A 17,887-nucleotide genomic window follows, 5' to 3' on the forward strand; every position below is an offset into this window, starting at 1 on the left:
AAAGATGAGTGTTAACATATTTTTTCATTTCTATAATTTCTATCATTCTATCATTTTAGACGTTTTAGCGATTTTGATTTCAGTGGGTGGGAGCATGCGTACAAGTAGCTAAATGTGTATTTTTAGAAGAAGCCAGCAATTTCTTTATTACTATTTATAGTAACACTACTGGCCCCCATAAGTCAAATCTGCCCATGAAAGATTGCGGAGCATCTTGGGAATGGGCTTATTGTGTCTAAAAAGACATATTTAGGCACTTGTACGCTTGCCCCACCACTGAAATCAAAATCACTAAAACGGCTAAAGCGATAGAAAGCAGTAAATGAAAACATTTCAACACTCAACCTTTATTTGCTCTAAAATTACAATCTAAAATATGAACCATGGTAAAAAAAAAAAAAAAAAGCTGTCCATTAACCCTTTCCAAGCCATGGGGAGACCCTTAATATTAAAACCGTACTATATCGGACTTCCTAGGGGGGGAGGGGCAGCCAATCGTCTTTTCCCGTACTTTCCTGTATTTACCGAAATAAATGATTTTCATCCGAAAATCGGCGATCGTCTAACCTTCCCTAGTCACCACTCGTGCATTGATAGCTCATGGCTGGTCTGACATGAACAGAAGTGACTCTCATGGCGTTTCCTTCTTCAGCCTTCCTTCCTCCCACCCACTTGTTGTTTAGACGTTAGCACTAGCAGAGCTGGAGTGCTAGGTGCTAGGCTATCCAAAGTGGACACATCGACTGTTCAGTCACTCCTGGACTATGCATGGATCGTTATGCGCGCGGATCGCGCACGCGAAACGCACGGGGAGATCGATGCTCGGCCAAAACCACCATTCTATCCCAACGGAAATCGAGAAAATCACGGTGAGCTAATGACCTGGGGAAAAAAAAAGAAAAAACAACGGCGCTGTCCAAGAAGGAGGGGCGGCGGGCTCATGTTTATAAACCTAATATTATGTCTCAGATCACAATACAATAATAGAAATTTCACGGCTAATCTACCAACAACCATTCTATTTCGGACGGCAAAGTGTTAAGTGGAACATTTTGAGTACTTTTTCCACCACTGTGTATTTGTTGCTATGGGGACAACCCACAGCTCAGTGCCAGTGAGTTGAGCTCCCACAGCACAACGTTAGCTGGCTGGGAGCTCCTCCTGGTCTCCATGGCAGTGCCACTGACAATACAAGCATTGGGTAAATGCATTGAACAAGTCCACGACTGGATGTGCCAGAACTTTCTTCAATTAAACAAAGACAAAACTGAAGTAACATTGTTTTTGGAGCCAAGATAAGAACGATTAAAAGTCAGTCGCTCAGCTTCAGTCGGTTAATGTTAAAAAACACAAGCCAAGCAGGAAACCTTGGTGAAGTCCTGGACTCACACCTGAATTTCAACAGCCACGTTAAGACTAAATCAGCCTAGTGTCACCTTAAGAATATATCAAGGATTAAAGGACTTCTGTTTCAGCAGGATTCGGAAAAGGCTAATACCAAGAAAGTGGAGCATATCACTGCACCTTTTAGATCTTTGGAGTGATATACTCCAGAACATTAATCAAGTACTGTACTTAAGTACAATGTTGAGTTGAGCATTATGAGCACTTTAACTTTTGGTACTGTAAGTATATTTTGATACCAATACAAATTGCAATTTACTCAAGTAATTATTTTATACCGGACATTTACTCGTAACAAGAGTATTTCTATATTGCGGCATTGCTGCGGTATTGATACTTTACTTAAAGGGGCACTCCACCACTTTTCAACCTATGTTCATATAATTGGTCCTCACTCAAAAATAGCTTTTTCTTTTTTTTTTTCTTTTTTTTCAGCTTATAGAAACTGCAGGCTTTCTATTCCTGAAAAGTTGCAATTTTAAAGTGGAAGCCATTGTTCTCACGATAATAAAAATCTAAATATTCTTTTTTTTTCAAAAATATAGTTTTTTTTTTTTTTTTAAATGATGATGTAACAAGACGATGGATTCTGAACTTCCCACAGCTCTCCTAGGAGACTTGGACTGAGTAGAAAAAAATGGTGATATTTTATCATGAACAATATATGAAGACAGGTTGAAAAGTGGTGAACTACTCCTTTAAGTACAAACATGTGAGTACTTCTTCCACCATTGCTAATGTCATGTCATCAGTGATAATGGCCTATCAGAGATAATGGTGAACATTGAGTTGTCTAAATGCTTCAAAGTCAGGGGGTAAATGAGCAGGTTGTCAGAAACTACCAGGTTCAACTACTCAGTTTTCCCACTTAGCCTCGCCTCTCCTTGAATTTGATTGGTCGGTTGAAAAAAAGTGATATTAATGAGTGACACTCCTTTCCAACAGGAGCCGCATGGGCGCTCAGAAAAAAAACCCAAAAAACACCCACCATGCAGGAATTACAGACACTTCCACTTACTATCCCTCTAACTAATTCCCCACATTCCCCATGCCAGCTTCAGCCATACTGGGGTTTTGAGCCAGTCTTGTTGAAATGCAGACATCTGTAAACAGAACCCTGGCCCAGTTTGGTGTCGTCTCCTCCCCTCCCAGGACCTCATGTGAACTGAACGCAGTCCAGCTGATCTGATGTGACGTTGATGAATGTAGGATTTAATTATTCTCTCAAGGGATTTCATTATCGGCTCTGTGAGACTTTTGGGAGGGCTTTTTGGGGGACAGGAATGATGCAATGTTTCCATGCACAGGGGAAATATCCAGTGAGTTTCAGAACTACTTTCTAACTATACATGTACTGTATGTCCATTTCCCAATACTTCATACTTCTACTCCACTATATCTCTGAGGCAAACACAGGGGGACGTGACACTGTGTGTCTGATCATGAAAGTTGCGGGTGTCCTTGTCAAAAAAGGTTACATTAACTTTTTGAAATGTTTAGGGAGCTTGTTATGTGAGACTCACAGTCCACAGCACAAGGCAGATACCAGCCCTGGGGGCTTTCTGTCAGGAAGAAGCATCTGATTGGTCAGGCCTCCGACCAAATGGTAATAGCTCCCAAACTTTTACCATGCAGAGGACTCCGCAAATAGCCATAGATAGCTTCAGGCTGTGGCCACCCTATTGCATAACAGCTTGATCTAAGTCATCGCATTCACACGCGGTGCTGAGTCATCCGAAACGGACTTCAGGACGCTCTGCCTTGCCACTCGCTCACATAGCGGCTTGCTTGAGGGTGCATTACAAGACTTAAACTCTGCTTCTGACGGTGTGCCGGCCTTGTTTAAAATGTTTTTTTTTAGAGGACGCATTAACCTGTTCAGTGTTTGAAGTGAGAACGGCACATCCATATTCAAAGGTGGGTGGGACTACTGGAAGCAAATGAAGGCGATTCTGTCGCATCAAACTAGTGACACATGGACAGATGATGTCTGACTCTTCACTATAGTACAACTTGAGAGCATGAGAATATGTCGACCAAGTTTATAGCAGGCTTTAGTTTAAGTGGTTAAGCTCTGCCTTCAATTATTGATCTCAAATGCATTCCTTTACAGTTTCATGACTGCAAAAAACAGAGACAAACAGACACTATAGCAAAGTACTGAAAACCACCCCTGTGTCATGTTCACGCTATATTATGATTATTATTGTCTCCATGCCTGCATTTAGCCATTTCACAAGGTGAAAACAATGCTGTCGTGGCTGGTAATACCAGGAGGCCAATTCCCACAAAAGCCCTGAGCAGAGAGAGCCGAGCCGAGCCGAGCTGAGCTGTCTGAATCAATGCACTGTGAGAAGCCGATGACTCCCAGCAGGGCACACGTCTATCTGCAAATCATTCCCACTCAAAATACACATAATAAGCCAATCATTGATAATGGCTTTACTGTGGATTGCGGTCATAAAGCTTCCCTAGCACTGACAACAAGGCACAATGTAAGCTCAGATGCAACATGGAAACAGAGTGTAAAACAGCGACGATGAGAGACCGCAGGGTGTGAACAAAGAGTATGACTGGCTTCTGAAATGTTGCAAAGTTGTCATCACTGCTTTCATCATTATCTGTTAAACTGTTAAAAACTATTTGTTTCACAGTAGAACATGACTATAATGACATGACCAAACAGATACAGCACCTGTTCATATCAGCCACATCAGAAAAAAATCAAACCTCGGTTCGAAGTGAAGCGGTGAACTTTTATTCTATGTGTTCTAGAGTTATGAACTCTGTGATCTATACATTTTTTATATATTCTGAATTCTACATTCTTTATATATTCTGAATGAATGAATGATTTTATCTGGAGGGCCGAATTATCATGTGAAGCTTGACCAATCCTCAAAGTATCCAATCATCAGACCGGGAGGGACACTACACACATATTCTGGACGTACAGGACAGATACAACCTGTTCATTCTGAACTGAAATGGCCATATATGGACATGGGACACACATTTTGCTTTTCGAAAAAGCCTGTTCATTCTGGACTGAAATGACCATATATGGGCGTGGGACACACAAAGCCACTCATTTCAAAAACTCTTGACACATCAGACTACAGGTATTAACTATAAAAGAGATATTGCACGCAGAAAAAAATATGTCTTGTTAATTTAATAATTTGGTAACACTTTTCTATGAAACCCACACTTATAATGCATTATGAGGGCATTCATAATTCATTATAATGCATTCATAATGCTTTGAAGCATTATGAATATTATCGTCCAGCATTTAGACACAACTAAACCTCCAGACGCACACGCTTATTATGACACTCCACCGCTGCTCCAGTTTTGTGTTTGTGCACAAGAGTGAGTCCACGACGATCTGTTACAAAGTTACATTATAATGCATTCACTCATAATGCATTATAAGTGTGGGTTTCATAGAAAGTGTTACCAATAAATTAACTGCTATTTTCCAGTGTGGGTCAGCAGCATGGGCGTCACACCAAATTCTGGGCCCTGGGTACAAGGATTCACTGCGGGCCCCCCATGAATGTTAACTATTGAAAAATAGCAGATATACAAGCTCACAGCGCGGCACCGAGTGCCGCGCTGCGAGCTTGTATATCTGCTATTTTTGAAAAATCGTGAAAATGTGTGCAAGAAACCTATGTCAAGGACCCCCAAGATGATATGTATTTGGCCACGGACCCCGATCTCAAAATATTTAGTTCCAGGGACCCCCAGAAGCAAAATTTGAGTTAAAAATGTTCGCTTAAAAAATACATATATTCAAAGATTTTCACACATTTTCACAACTTTTTAAAAATAGCAGATCTACAAGCTCGCAGCGCGGTGCAGCACTGTGAGCTTGTATATCTGCTATTGTTCAATAGATAAAGTTACTAGGGCCCCTCCACCTTGGGCCCCAGTAACTCAGTCCCACTTTCCTACCCCTTGTGACGCCCCTGGTCAGCAGTGATCTCCGTCAGGTTTTTTTTAGAGAATGCAATAAAACAGCCCAGAGTGGTCTCTGCAGAATAAAACCATAATACCAACATACATCTGACCTTTGCTTTTGTTGCTCCAGAGGAATCTCCTCTGACATGTTACATTCATTGTCAGGGGCGTCACAAGGGGGGGGGAAGTGGGACTGAGTTACTAGGGCCCAAGGTGGAGGGGCCCTAGTAACTTTAGCTATTGAAAAATAGCAGATATACAAGCTCACAGCGCGGCATCGAGTGCCGCGCGCAAATCTTTGAATATATGTATTTTTTAAGCGGACATTTGTAACTCAAATTTTGTTTCTGGGGGGTCCCTGGAACTAAATATTTTGAGATAGGGGGGTCCGTGGCCAAATACATATCATTTTGGGGGTCCTTCACATGAAAAAGTTTGCGCACCACTCTCATGGAAACTTGCACACATTTTCACGATTAAAAAAAAAATAGCAGATCTACAAGCTCGCAGTGTGAGCTTGTATATCTGCTATTTTTCAATGGTTAACATTCATGGGGGGCCCGCAGTGAATCCTTGTACCCAGGGCCCAGAATTTGGTGTGACGCCCCTGTTCATTGTAGATGCAGAGGAATGTTCCACACGATTCCCTGGATGGAGACGCCACTTAAATGTCAGCACGGTTGCAACAAGATGTCACAGAAGACCCCAGACGACCCCTCTGTGTGGCACTACAAAAGACCCTCAAATCTGAAAAGAGCATTTTGGAGCCAAGACTCAAAGAATGTCAGCACTATGGCAGGCATATGATGGGAGAGAAATGCACCTACTGCAACACTAACCCTAACAACAGAGAGGCAAGACTCAGAAATGTCAATGCTACGGCTGTGGTTCCCAAAAATGTTCATGCCAGTGAAGCTCACTGCCGCAGTATCTCCCCTGGTCCTTAAGGATATCCCTTTGGTCTAGTGGTTAACCCTTAAGTTCTGTTCAGATCCACTTCACCTTGATTCTGTTCGCGGGACATTTTGACACGGGGGATATTTAGTTTAAAAAACAATACTAATACAATTTTTGATTTAGCAACATATGTTTTTCAGGAAACTGTGAGCATTTAGAAGAGAATTTTTGATCCGGCCTCTGGTCTTAATGGGTAAAATAAGGGGGACTTCTTTGTGCCTATACTGTAGGTAATTACACATATGAGTGAACAAAAATGACATGCAGAGTTCTGCAAGGCTCCATGCTGGGACCTCTTCTGTTCTACATGCTCCCACTGGTTCAGATTATGCTCCAGGACCGTAATTACGCAGATGACACACACATATTTACATAACCGTATCACCGATTTACATAACCGTATCACCGGGGTACTGAGGTCCAATGCAAGCATTGCAAATGCACTGAACAAGTCAATGATTGGATGTGTCAGTCACTTAAGACAATTACATTCACTCTACTATCACTTTAACAAAGATTAAAGGACAGAATTGGCCAATTTTGGAAACAGTTTTTTATAGGTCTCCCTAAAAAAGGGTTGATAACCGCTTGAACTCTATACTTCCTTGACCGAGGTCCTCGGTCGGCTGTTTTCACCCTGTCCGCTAAAGGGACGCTAGGGTTATAGACCGGCATAGGCTACACGTTGGAGTTACACGTTTGGAGTTCCATGTCAGCATGCCCAGAAATGTCCAGGTCAGGCTATGACGTCAGCACTATCAGGTACTCGATAGGGATTTGAGAATTACCAATGTTTTTGGGACAAGCGCCGATGCTCCGGGGTACTCCCTTTTTTGCAGGTCTTTCAGTCCGAGTATCAAAAAAGAAACTCGGTTAAGGCAAGACCCGCACGCGGAATCTTGTGATTGGCTGCGTGGAGGTGCCGAAAGTCGGGGGGATGATGATTTACTATTCTGGCCCCCTGGTTTACAACATCTCACGGCGCAAAGTTGGTTCATGCGACCTTCGTAACGCTCGACATGGCGACTCGCTCGCTATACCGCTCGCTCGGCGATGTCTCACATGGCTCAAGGTCGCCTGAAACAGCGCGCCTCCGTCGTCTCAACCTTACCGATGTGCTTTTTTGATACATTCAGACTGAAAGACCTGCTAAAAAGGGATTCCCGATGCTCTGGACTGACGAAATCACTCCCACGGGTCCTCTGCAATTATACGCACGCCAAGTTTGAATTCAATCAGTCAGGCGATTCTCAAGATACATGGGGAACACACTCACTCACACATGCAGAGATTTACCTAAACAAGGATACCTTTTCAATCATACTAAAATTCAAACAAACAAATACAGGTATTTATTCAAATAAATGCTACACAGTTCTGTGTCCCTATTGCGCATCCTTGCATGCACAGTTTTCAACCATCAGATTTAATCTCCTCTTATTTGAATTAATTAGTGCGTTGCTCCAAGGCATCTGGCCTCCACTTATAAGACTGTGCATCAGTAGCAGTGAGCCAGCAGTTTTGTTCTTTGGCCTGCTAATTACAAAAACCCACAGCTATTCTTTCTAATCACACAGGCCCCAAAGAATCAGCCAACGTAATTATTCAACCTTTTGACCAATCGCATAACTCTGCTGTATCAATATAAGTCCCTCAGGGGATTTTAACTAAACATTATGCGTTGTGGAAATTAAAAACACCATTTGTATCAATGACATGTTGAATCCGAGTCAGTAGAAGTTTTAATTTGGTGCAAACAACTTATTTTAGAGAAGTAATGGAAATGTCAAGATTCAGCTCAAGTTTTGGATTCATTTAAAGCTATACTATGGAAGTTGCTCAACTACTGGTCAGTAGCGGTATTGGGTCGCCGCGGACCACCGGAGCGGGGCCGCGGACCACCGTGTCAGCCTGCGCCTCGCTGAGACGCATCCGTAGAGGGGTCTCGCTTCCCTCTGCGACCAGGCGTTGGGGAGTAACAGGCTAGACTCCTACACCAGAGTAAACACTGCTGTTGAGGCAAGCTACTTCCTGAAAAGACGGCAAGACACGCTGTGATTTGCCGGTAGTGTATGATCCGCGCTGTGATTGGCCGGTAGTGTATGATCTGGAGAAAACGTATACGGAAGCATGTAGATGACGCAATTTTGCTGTGAAAAACAACCCCCATCACAGCTCAGTAAAAAACATATAGAGAAAAGGCTTTCGGAGCTGAAATTCACGGAGTGGGTATTCTAAAACTTTAATTGTTAGGACAATTTTAAGATTTGTTTTATTGGAAAAGTTACATAGTATAGCTTTAATCACTTAATGTTCGCCTACTATGACATGCCCAGAATAGGGATGCTTTAGGGCTCATGTGGCTAATGTGTTTTAGTAAACCCTAAGTCATTATGCACTTTAATTATAGTGAGGCAATGCTGAACATGAGTTCTGATTCTAACTATGCCTGTGTCGGATTACTACTCCAATATACTGTAAGTACTGTAACATATTGAAATATACAGTTGCAATAAATACAAGTATGAAATGACATTCAATTTCCTTTCCTTTAGTGGGTCAGATATATAGGCTACGCCTTCCTGTAATGTTCAATACGAATCAATGAATATAAAATATAATATAAATTACGTCATGACAGACCAGCACTGCTCTCCTTTTGTTTACATCTTGGATTTAGGAAGAACTTATTGCTAAGATGAACAAACCAGCTAACAAATGAATTAAATTAGAATAAAGCAGTCACTTTATAGGATGAATATTATGATCAATGTGAGACCAGCTCCTTATAAAAGCATGAATAATTCATCATTGTGCATGAATTATGCTGCTATGATGTTCTACTTATACTGTACATAAATATGAGCTTGTGTAACCTTGATATTATGCAGCAGCAGCAGCAGCAGCAGCAGCAGCAGTAGTAGTAGTAGTAGTATTAGTATTAGCAATAGAAGTAGTTATTAATAGTAGTAGCAGAAGCAGAAGATGTAGTGCAGTAGTAGTAACTGCTGTTAATATTTTTCATGTCATTATAGAGGGCATCATCATACCCGGAGGTTATGAGGGAACACCTTTCGTCTGTCATTCAATGTTATATGAGATACTTAAATGGTTTCCTGTGGAAATAAGCTTAGTCTTTTCATGGATCTCCTTTTAGTAGTAGTAGTGGCAAAAAACAGAGTCAGTAGGAGTCATGAGGAGTCAGTAGGAGTCAGTAGGAGTGAGGAGGAGTCAGTAGGAGTCAGTAGGAGTGAGGAGGAGTCAGTAAGAGTGATGAGGAGTCAGTAGGAGTCAGTAGGAGTCAGTAGGAGTGAGGAGGAGTCAGTAGGAGTCATGAGGAGTCAGTAGGTGTGAGGAGGAGTCAGTAGGAGTCAGTAGGAGTCAGTAGGAGTGAGGAGGAGTCATGAGGAGTCAGTAGGAGTGAGGAGGAGTCAGTAGGAGTGAGGAGGAGTCAGTAGGAGTGATGAGGAGTCAGTAGGAGTCAGTAGGAGTGATGAGGAGTCAGTAGGAGTGAGGAGGAGTCAGTAGGAGTGATGAGGAGTCAGTAGGAGTGAGGAGGAGTCAGTAGGAGTGATGAGGAGTCAGTAGGAGTGAGGAGGAGTCAGTAGGAGTGATGAGGAGTCAGTAGGAGTGAGGAGGAGTCAGTAGGAGTGATGAGGAGTCAGTAGGAGTCAGTAGGAGTGATGAGGAGTCAGTAGGAGTGAGGAGGAGTCAGTAGGAGTGATGAGGAGTCAGTAGGAGTGAGGAGGAGTCAGTAGGAGTGATGAGGAGTCAGTAGGAGTGATGAGGAGTCAGTAGGAGTGAGGAGGAGTCTGTAGGAGTGATGAGGAGTCAGTAGGAGTGAGGAGGAGTCAGTAGGAGTGAGGAGGAGTCAGTAGGAGTCAGTAGGAGTGAGGAGGAGTTTCCCAAGGAGTGCTTCCAAACTCCAATGCTTCATGCTGCTTTATGTTTTGCCACTCAGTCTAGATGAGTGGCATGATGCATACCCTCTATAGTTGTTACTATTGTGGTTGCTAATGCTTGTATCTCTCAGCTGTTGCTTGCACTGTGGAGAGATGCAGTATGTTGGTTTGTCTGTGCGCGCGCGCGTTTGTGTGTGTGTGTCTGCGCACGCGTGTGCTTCAGCTCTCTCTCTCTCTCTCTCTCTCTCTCTCTCTCTCTCTCTCACACACTCTCTCTCTCCAAGCGACAAGGTCAAGGCAGAGATAGCCGTCCACACTAGAGACTGGTTCTGCCTGAGGTTTCTTATTGTTATTTTACGAGTGGGGGAGAAACATTGGGTCTCTGCTCTGTAGCATGTCTTTAGACAACTTGTTGTTCTGCACTATCATAACATTGAACTGAATAGTAGTACTAAGCCTTGCGATGTTAACATGTGTCAGTCTCACCTCTTGCTGTAAGTCTTTGATGGTTTTGCTCTTTTTCTCCATCTCCATCTTGAGAAATTTGATCTGAAGGAAAAAAGAACAACAACCTTAATAATTATCTTGATAATCGGCTTTTAAAAATAAATTCCACCTTGTAACATAAGTCATATTCAGTATGAATTTAGCTAAAACATATCACCAGCCACAGCGTCAACCAAGGAATGTACTTAGATCATGCAGGAAGGTACATCAATTGGTGTTTCATTCTACACAGGTTCTTTGTTCCATTTCCTGTAAAGTAACAGTTTTGGACATCCCTGGCAGCAACTGAATGGTAAAACGCTGTCGTGGGCTTTGCAGGTTATCTAACAGAGTGACTTCGGCTGGAAGCAGAGATTAACCCTGGATGGTTTGTTTTCTATTTCCTTTCTTAACAGACAATGGCTAGATTATCCTTGAGGCCTATAGAGGTCATACATATAATCTAGAAGACACAGACTAAAATATTCATTGTGTTGGTGACCTCATCCCTTCAAGCCATCCCGCTAGGAGAGACTGTAAACTAGACCTCATCCCTGCTATAGCCTCCCCTCTAGGAGAGACTGTAAACTAGACCTCATCCCTGCTATAGCCTCCCCTCTAGGACAGACTGTAAACTAGACCTCATCCCTGCTATAGCCTCCCCTCTATAGAGACTGTAAACTAGACCTCATCCCTGCTATAGCCTCCCCTCTAGGAGAGACTGTAAACTAGACCTCATCCCTGCTATAGCCTCCCCTCAAGGAGAGACTGTAAACTAGACCTCATCCCTGCTATAGCCTCCCCTCTAGGAGAGACTGTAAACTAGACCTCATCCCTGCTATAGCCTCCCCTCTAGGAGAGACTAAACCAGACCTCAGCAGTTAACCCACATCCCAGAGACAGACACGCTAACATCAAAGTTCACGTTGGCGCCACTGCACACAGGAACGGTTAAACAGAAACTACCATCTATTCTATACTGACTGCTGTGACATTTAGACTTTGGGTTGTTGGTGTCTGTAATTTGGACATGTCATTGTCTAGAGCAGGGGTCAGCAACCTTTTTGAAATAAAGTGCCACGTTTTTTATTTTCTAGATAGTCAGTGTTCCATTTTAATGACACACCATCAAAACGTCTGACATATTTTGAGTGTCAGGACATAGTTATAACCATCATTAGACTAAGAACAATAATCCACCTATCTCCCCGACTCCCTCCCCAGTCAGAGTTCAGAGTTTTAATGAATGTAGAATAATAATGATAAACAAAATATAAATACATTTATATTCAGAATTGTTCTTTAGTTATTGTGGGGGATAATTTTAAAGCATATACAGTAAAATAGGACTTGAGTGGGTGAGTTGAAATCATTATACAGTACGTAATCCTTGCAGTTAAAATGAGCTTTAGCATGTACTGTATGCTCCTTCTTCTTCTCTCGTGTATCATCATCAGATGTCCAGACTCAAGTCATGCAACCGTGTCCTCATCTCAGGGCCCACACCAAAGAGGCCGGCCTCCGACGGCGGTCTATGCAGGGGCCAGCTGGTGATTACGTGCTCGGCAGTCTGCCCAAGCTCTCCTTGCACGCTGTGCACGCTGTGCACGCTGCGCATGTCTGCCAATAAGCCCCACTTCTTCATGGATGTTTTGAAGCAGCCCACCCCGGCGCGCATGCGGTTCAGCGGGTCTGCTGCCGGCTCTGCGGGCAGATTCTCTCCTTTTGACGCACGCTGTCTCCCCCAGGTCCCAGATGTATCAGTGGATACGTGTGTGGGCCCGACCCACTCCCACTCTTACTTCCAGGGAGCGTCCAGCCTTGCATTTGTAGACATGCTCTCCGAGCAGTGCTGTAAAGTAACTAAGTACATTTACCCAAGTACTATACTTAAGTACAATTTTGAGGTATGTTTTACTTCTATAGGCTACTTTTGCTTCTATTCCACTACATCTCAGAGGAAAAATATTATACCGTATTTTACTCCACTACAATTATTTGAATACTTTAGTTACTAGTTACTTTGTAGATTTTGATTACAATTACAAAACATACTGTACTGTACATTAACCACTTCAGCCCTACAGTATACAGCTCACAATGGGACTTTTACTTGTAACAGAGTATGTCTACGTTGCAGAATTGATACTTTCACTTAAAGGGGGCCTGTCACCTAAAGAGTTACTGTCACTTTAAGAATCATCTTAAAAAACAAGTTAATATTTTTATGATGTCATTGTGGGGATGCGCAATTATAAGCCAATCAAATTAATTGTCTGTATAGCCTGACTGTATAACTACTTACTGTACTGGTCAGCTGTTGTTGGGGGGCGAGGGGCAGATTACACTGTGACATGAGCTTCAGACTGTTTCAGACCGTTTTCAGTCTGAAGCTCATGCCACAGTGTAATCTGCCCCTCAACGCCTTTAGGTGACAGTACCCCTTTAAGTAAAAAATCACACCCAATGTGAAGTGAGCGGTGGTCGTGCTTGCATAACGTCTTCAGACTAGGATTTGAGTCTAGGATGTACAGGCTATGCTACAGACACGTTTTGCCATGGCAAAACGCTGAGGAAAAAGGCTACAGACATACAGTACGACATATGACATCACTAGACAAACATGATGCTATACGTACACACATTTTGCTATGGCAAAACGCTGAGGAAAAAGGTTACAGACACACGCACCACCACTCTATGGAGCGGTTTACCACCGCTCAAAAATGAGAGTACTTTTTCCACCACTGGAACTGAGAATCTCTTGTGCAGCGCTGACTGACTTGTTGCGTGGGTGGCCGGACTTGAGTCTGTTTGGAGGCAACACTGTCGTAGTGGTGTCATGCAGGTTATGCCAGTTATGTTTCTGGCCTTTCATCCTTGCTAGAGTCAGGGTATAGACTAGAGTATAGCAGCCTCAACCCATAAGAAGAGGTGGGGACAGAGATCGGATACTACTACAAAGAGAGGTTTACTGGATCTATTTTCTAAATACAGAGTTCCAAAGGGATTGAATGAAGAGTTGTTATTGAAAAGTTTTTTTAGTAAATGGGTTAGGGTCTAAAGCAAAAGACCAGGCTTTTCAAATGTTCACTTACTGGTATGATGCTGTTATTTTCAGTCCTTAGATGAGAGAGAGATGAAGCAGGGAGCCCCCCACTACAGAATGTATACAATTGTGTTGCAGATTACAATGTTTCATAAAGATTCATAGACTTGTTTGCCATTGGTATGTTGGATTCATTTAATGTGTATTTTCAATTCAACAATTCAATAATGAGTGAACTTGACCTTTCACTCTACTATTTTTCCCTCTACACCAAACCTCTTTGCCAAAAATAGCAGATCTACATTCACAACCTCACAATGCCTAGATCTGCTATTTATTTTGTCACAATAGGGATGCTAGGGTTCAAGTGACAAATGCAAAACAATATTCGGTTCAAACCTTTGCCTGTGTTTTAGCTGTGCCACTGTTAATGTGGTTGACTTGATAGTATAGTGGTGGGTGGCCTGGTAGATTGTGTACCACAGGTTAAATGCATACACTAAGGCAGATGCCATCCCCTGGCTGGGACCACAAGTGACACCCCTGTTCACATATAATATTCCTGACATTTGCAGCAACCTACGCAAGTGGAGAACCATCTTTTTCAAAGCTTGTGAGAAACAGACTTATATCAACTATGCATCACTGAAAAGCCTGAGGCTGATGTCAATTGATTTAGATGTCCTTTGTGAACCTGATTTTAAGGACACAATCAAAGGAATTCGCTGCCAGGAAAACAAGACGAGAGCACTTCTAAAAGTCAAGACCTTTTGTTTTACCCTTTTGGTTCATTTGATTAATTGTGCATTTTGGAAATAGTTGGCCGATGGCCTAGCTGTTAGCCCAGCAGCCTACTCCCAAAAGGTTAACTCGCCCATGACTATATATACTGGTACCTGTACAATGTATGCATTATACTGCTGTTGTACTAATGAAGAGATGATTGTCAGAGAGTAAACACACGCAATCTGACATGAAGTAGGAATTCAAACACATAAAGTGGTAAAGTGTAAGACAGTACGGCAAGATAACCCTGCACGCCCTTGATTATAGCTAACGCGTTGTCGTCTATTGTAGCTTGTTTTGTAAAGTAAAACTATATATTTCAGGGCTATAAATAAATACCTACTACCTAACAGTATAATAAATGAACTATGGGGGAAGAAACTGTGAAGTTCACTCCCAGACAAATAGATCCTACTGTGTTAAAGTAAAATGGAATTATCAACAGCTTGCCAGTTTCTTTTATACTTCGTTGTACGCTGGTGTTGCAGGGCAAAAAATAGCTCAAGCTCACATTGTCGTACGACGGATCATGAATTGGAAATTCTCTGTCTACAGCTGCTCTTCCCACTGGCATTACCTTTCTTTTTATATTTTATTTTTGCATTATTTATGTTTTAGAACAAGCGGGTCATCGTGGGCAGTACAGTACAAGAACATGAATACATTTAAGATGTTTTGAGCACTCATTATGCCACAGGCTTATTCAGTCCAAAAGAGAGCGATCCCAAAATAGAGCTAACTTCAGTCATTTACAGAGTTCTCAGTCCGTTTCTCCACAGTGCCTGGCAAAGTCCATGGCAGTTTGCCAACAGAACAGATATCCCACAGATTCACTCATGATCCCTATAGCACGATGAACGGGCCTCCAAATATAGCAACAACAAAAAAAAACACTCACATTCTCATTAGCTCAGCTGTGTTGGATAGTGAGGCGGTGTTTCGGTGACAAGAGCGCTGCTACCACTTTAAAGCACATGTAAGTCTGCAGACGAAGTGGCTTAATCAGTCACTTAATTTTAGTGTCTATCTTAGTTACAAGATGAGAGTTATATTTTTCTATTGATTCAGTTTGTCTAAGTGATATTCTATGTGGCTCATTAGCTCAAGTTCACTGCCAGAGACATCTCAATGAGCTGGTGTGAATCATCAGGGACTGTTTAATGTCTCAGTCAGATGAACCCTTGTATTTATATAGCGAAGCAGAGATTAGATTAAAAAAACTTTTTTTTAAATGAATCCAACTTTCCGGCATTGTTGAGTACTGTTTGATATTGTTTGTGTAATAATTGCTTATTTAGGGTGCAGTGGAAAAGGTTACAGCCGTTTAAACTGAAGAGTTCTCTGCAGCCATTATACCTGTCAGTGTTGTAAAGTAACTAAGTTCATTTAGTACTTATTTATTTAATTTTGAGGTATTTGTACTTTACTGGCATATTTCTCAGTTTCAATAATTTTACTTTTACTCCATTACATCTCTTTTATCTCTCTACTTTTAGAGACCCTGCATGTTGGGGCAGGGTGTGAAACTCACTCCATTTGAAATGCTGAATGTGAACACTGGGAAACATGCTACTTCTGGCCTGAAGTTAATGTTTCTGTATTTACTAACATTTTGGAAGAATGGGAAGAGTGCGATGAAGTAGCAGTAGTATGTTGTAGTAGTATGAAGATTAAATAATATGATTTCTGTCCGACAGGGACGATTGGTTCTACTGGGTCACCCAGGTGGAATGAAGACATTCCATCTCTGTTGCTTTGTTTAGTTCTCGCGTAAAATCTGATTAGAGTTGAAAACATGAACCAAAGCAAAGCGTTTCAATCAGATTCACTGTCACAGACTATCTGGGGCTTTGCATGCACCGTAGATAGAAGATTATGATGTTTAAACGTGTCCCTCTGTAGAGAAATAAACACTATCTCCCACATCATAAATGTCAGACCAACAGCAGAACACTCCTGGGATGTGTGTTTTTTTTTTATATATATTATAATGAAAATGGCAACAATGCCACATTCAATATGACTGTATCACTGTTTATCTGACAGTGAAACAGAGATATGGATGTTCATCTAAATGTCACTGTGGGCGTTAAACTTCAAGAGAGCGAGGAACATTTGTGAAGACACATGTTCAACCCCCCCCCCTCCCACGTTCAATTCTGTATGTAAAGTCAATGTGGAGCTGTAGCCACATATGCATATCCATGAATATTGAGCCTCTTCTGATAGCCCGCTGGAACGCGCTCTGAACGTTCCGTGTGGAGCAGGCCCAATGTCAAAGTGACGACGTCGATGACGGTGACGCAACGCAGTGCAATCCTCTTTGTGGAGCTTCGGTGTAAGTCTGCAAAGTAATTAGTAACTAAAGCCGTTGGATAATTGTAGTGGAAGCATAAAGTATAAACTACTCAAGTAAAGTAAGATTTACCTAAATCATAGGTACACGTATGTACGTATGGTTATTTAAAGTGCATCACTGAGTAAATTATACTTGTATTGGTAAATAGTTACTTTCCACCGGTGAGTAAGAGGTCAGGAGTTATTTTTGATTAACATAATATTGAGCAATCTCAAATGTCTTCTCCTCCTGGGTGCTGTGTGCTTAATTATGCTGCACTTGATGTGCTGATAATGAGTTTGTTGTGGGAACAAGAGACTGTGAGAGAGAGGAGAGTGCATAATGTAGTATGTACTGTACACAACTCCCATAGGAACACACACACTGGCTTTTCTGGAACACTATTCCTCACTGTAGGAACAACACAGACACATTGAATGGCACTAGGCCTATAGGTGTGTGAAGTAGCTTGTAGCGAATGAGAATGAACGTGGGCGTATGAATGAATTAACTGTTAGCGAATGAAAGAGGGGGGGGGGGGTCCGGGTATATCTTCGACTCTAACTTCCGTGTCCAAATGAACTGCGCTGTGCTAGATTAATGCTTCCTACATTCCAAGTGATTATAAGGGTGGTGGGTCCCCAGTTTAAATATGATTATTTTGGGGGGTCACGGCCTGAAAAGGTTGAGAACCACTGCTCTACGTGGAGCCGGGGACCAATGACAGGTCACAGACAAAGTGAGAAGGATGAGGCTGGCAGAAGCTAACAGATTCGGAGGAAAACAACAGCAGAGAGTTTTTCCTATGTTATATTTATGTATTTATTTTTTTACAGATGGGTTCCCAGATTGGTGGCAAGCAGACTGACACCAGTGGGAGCCATGAAAGGCAAGAAGTGCACCGCCTACATAGATGCACAGCACCGGTCTGCGTTGCGACAGCTTATAGCTAACACCACTGCAGAGCTCAAAACCCTGATGTTGCCATGGGGAGGG

General features: G+C 42.3%; 1 protein-coding gene across 1 annotated transcript in view; it reads right to left on the bottom strand.

Moving 5' to 3' along the window:
* LOC308288920 (leucine zipper protein 2-like) overlaps positions 1-17,887 on the bottom strand; it is a gene marked incomplete at both ends in the record, with an annotated part of 165,027 nt that overhangs the window by 38,148 nt on the left and 108,992 nt on the right. Inside the window, one exon of the mRNA XM_080730394.1 lies at positions 10,719-10,781. Coding sequence (XP_080586520.1) covers positions 10,719-10,781 — 63 coding nt within the window. The remainder of the gene's footprint in view (positions 1-10,718; positions 10,782-17,887) is intronic.

The sequence above is a fragment of the Nannobrachium achirus genome, assembly GCF_963921795.1.
Source record: "Nannobrachium achirus genome assembly, chromosome: 7".
In the NCBI taxonomy this organism is placed as follows: Eukaryota; Metazoa; Chordata; class Actinopteri; order Myctophiformes; family Myctophidae; genus Nannobrachium; species Nannobrachium achirus.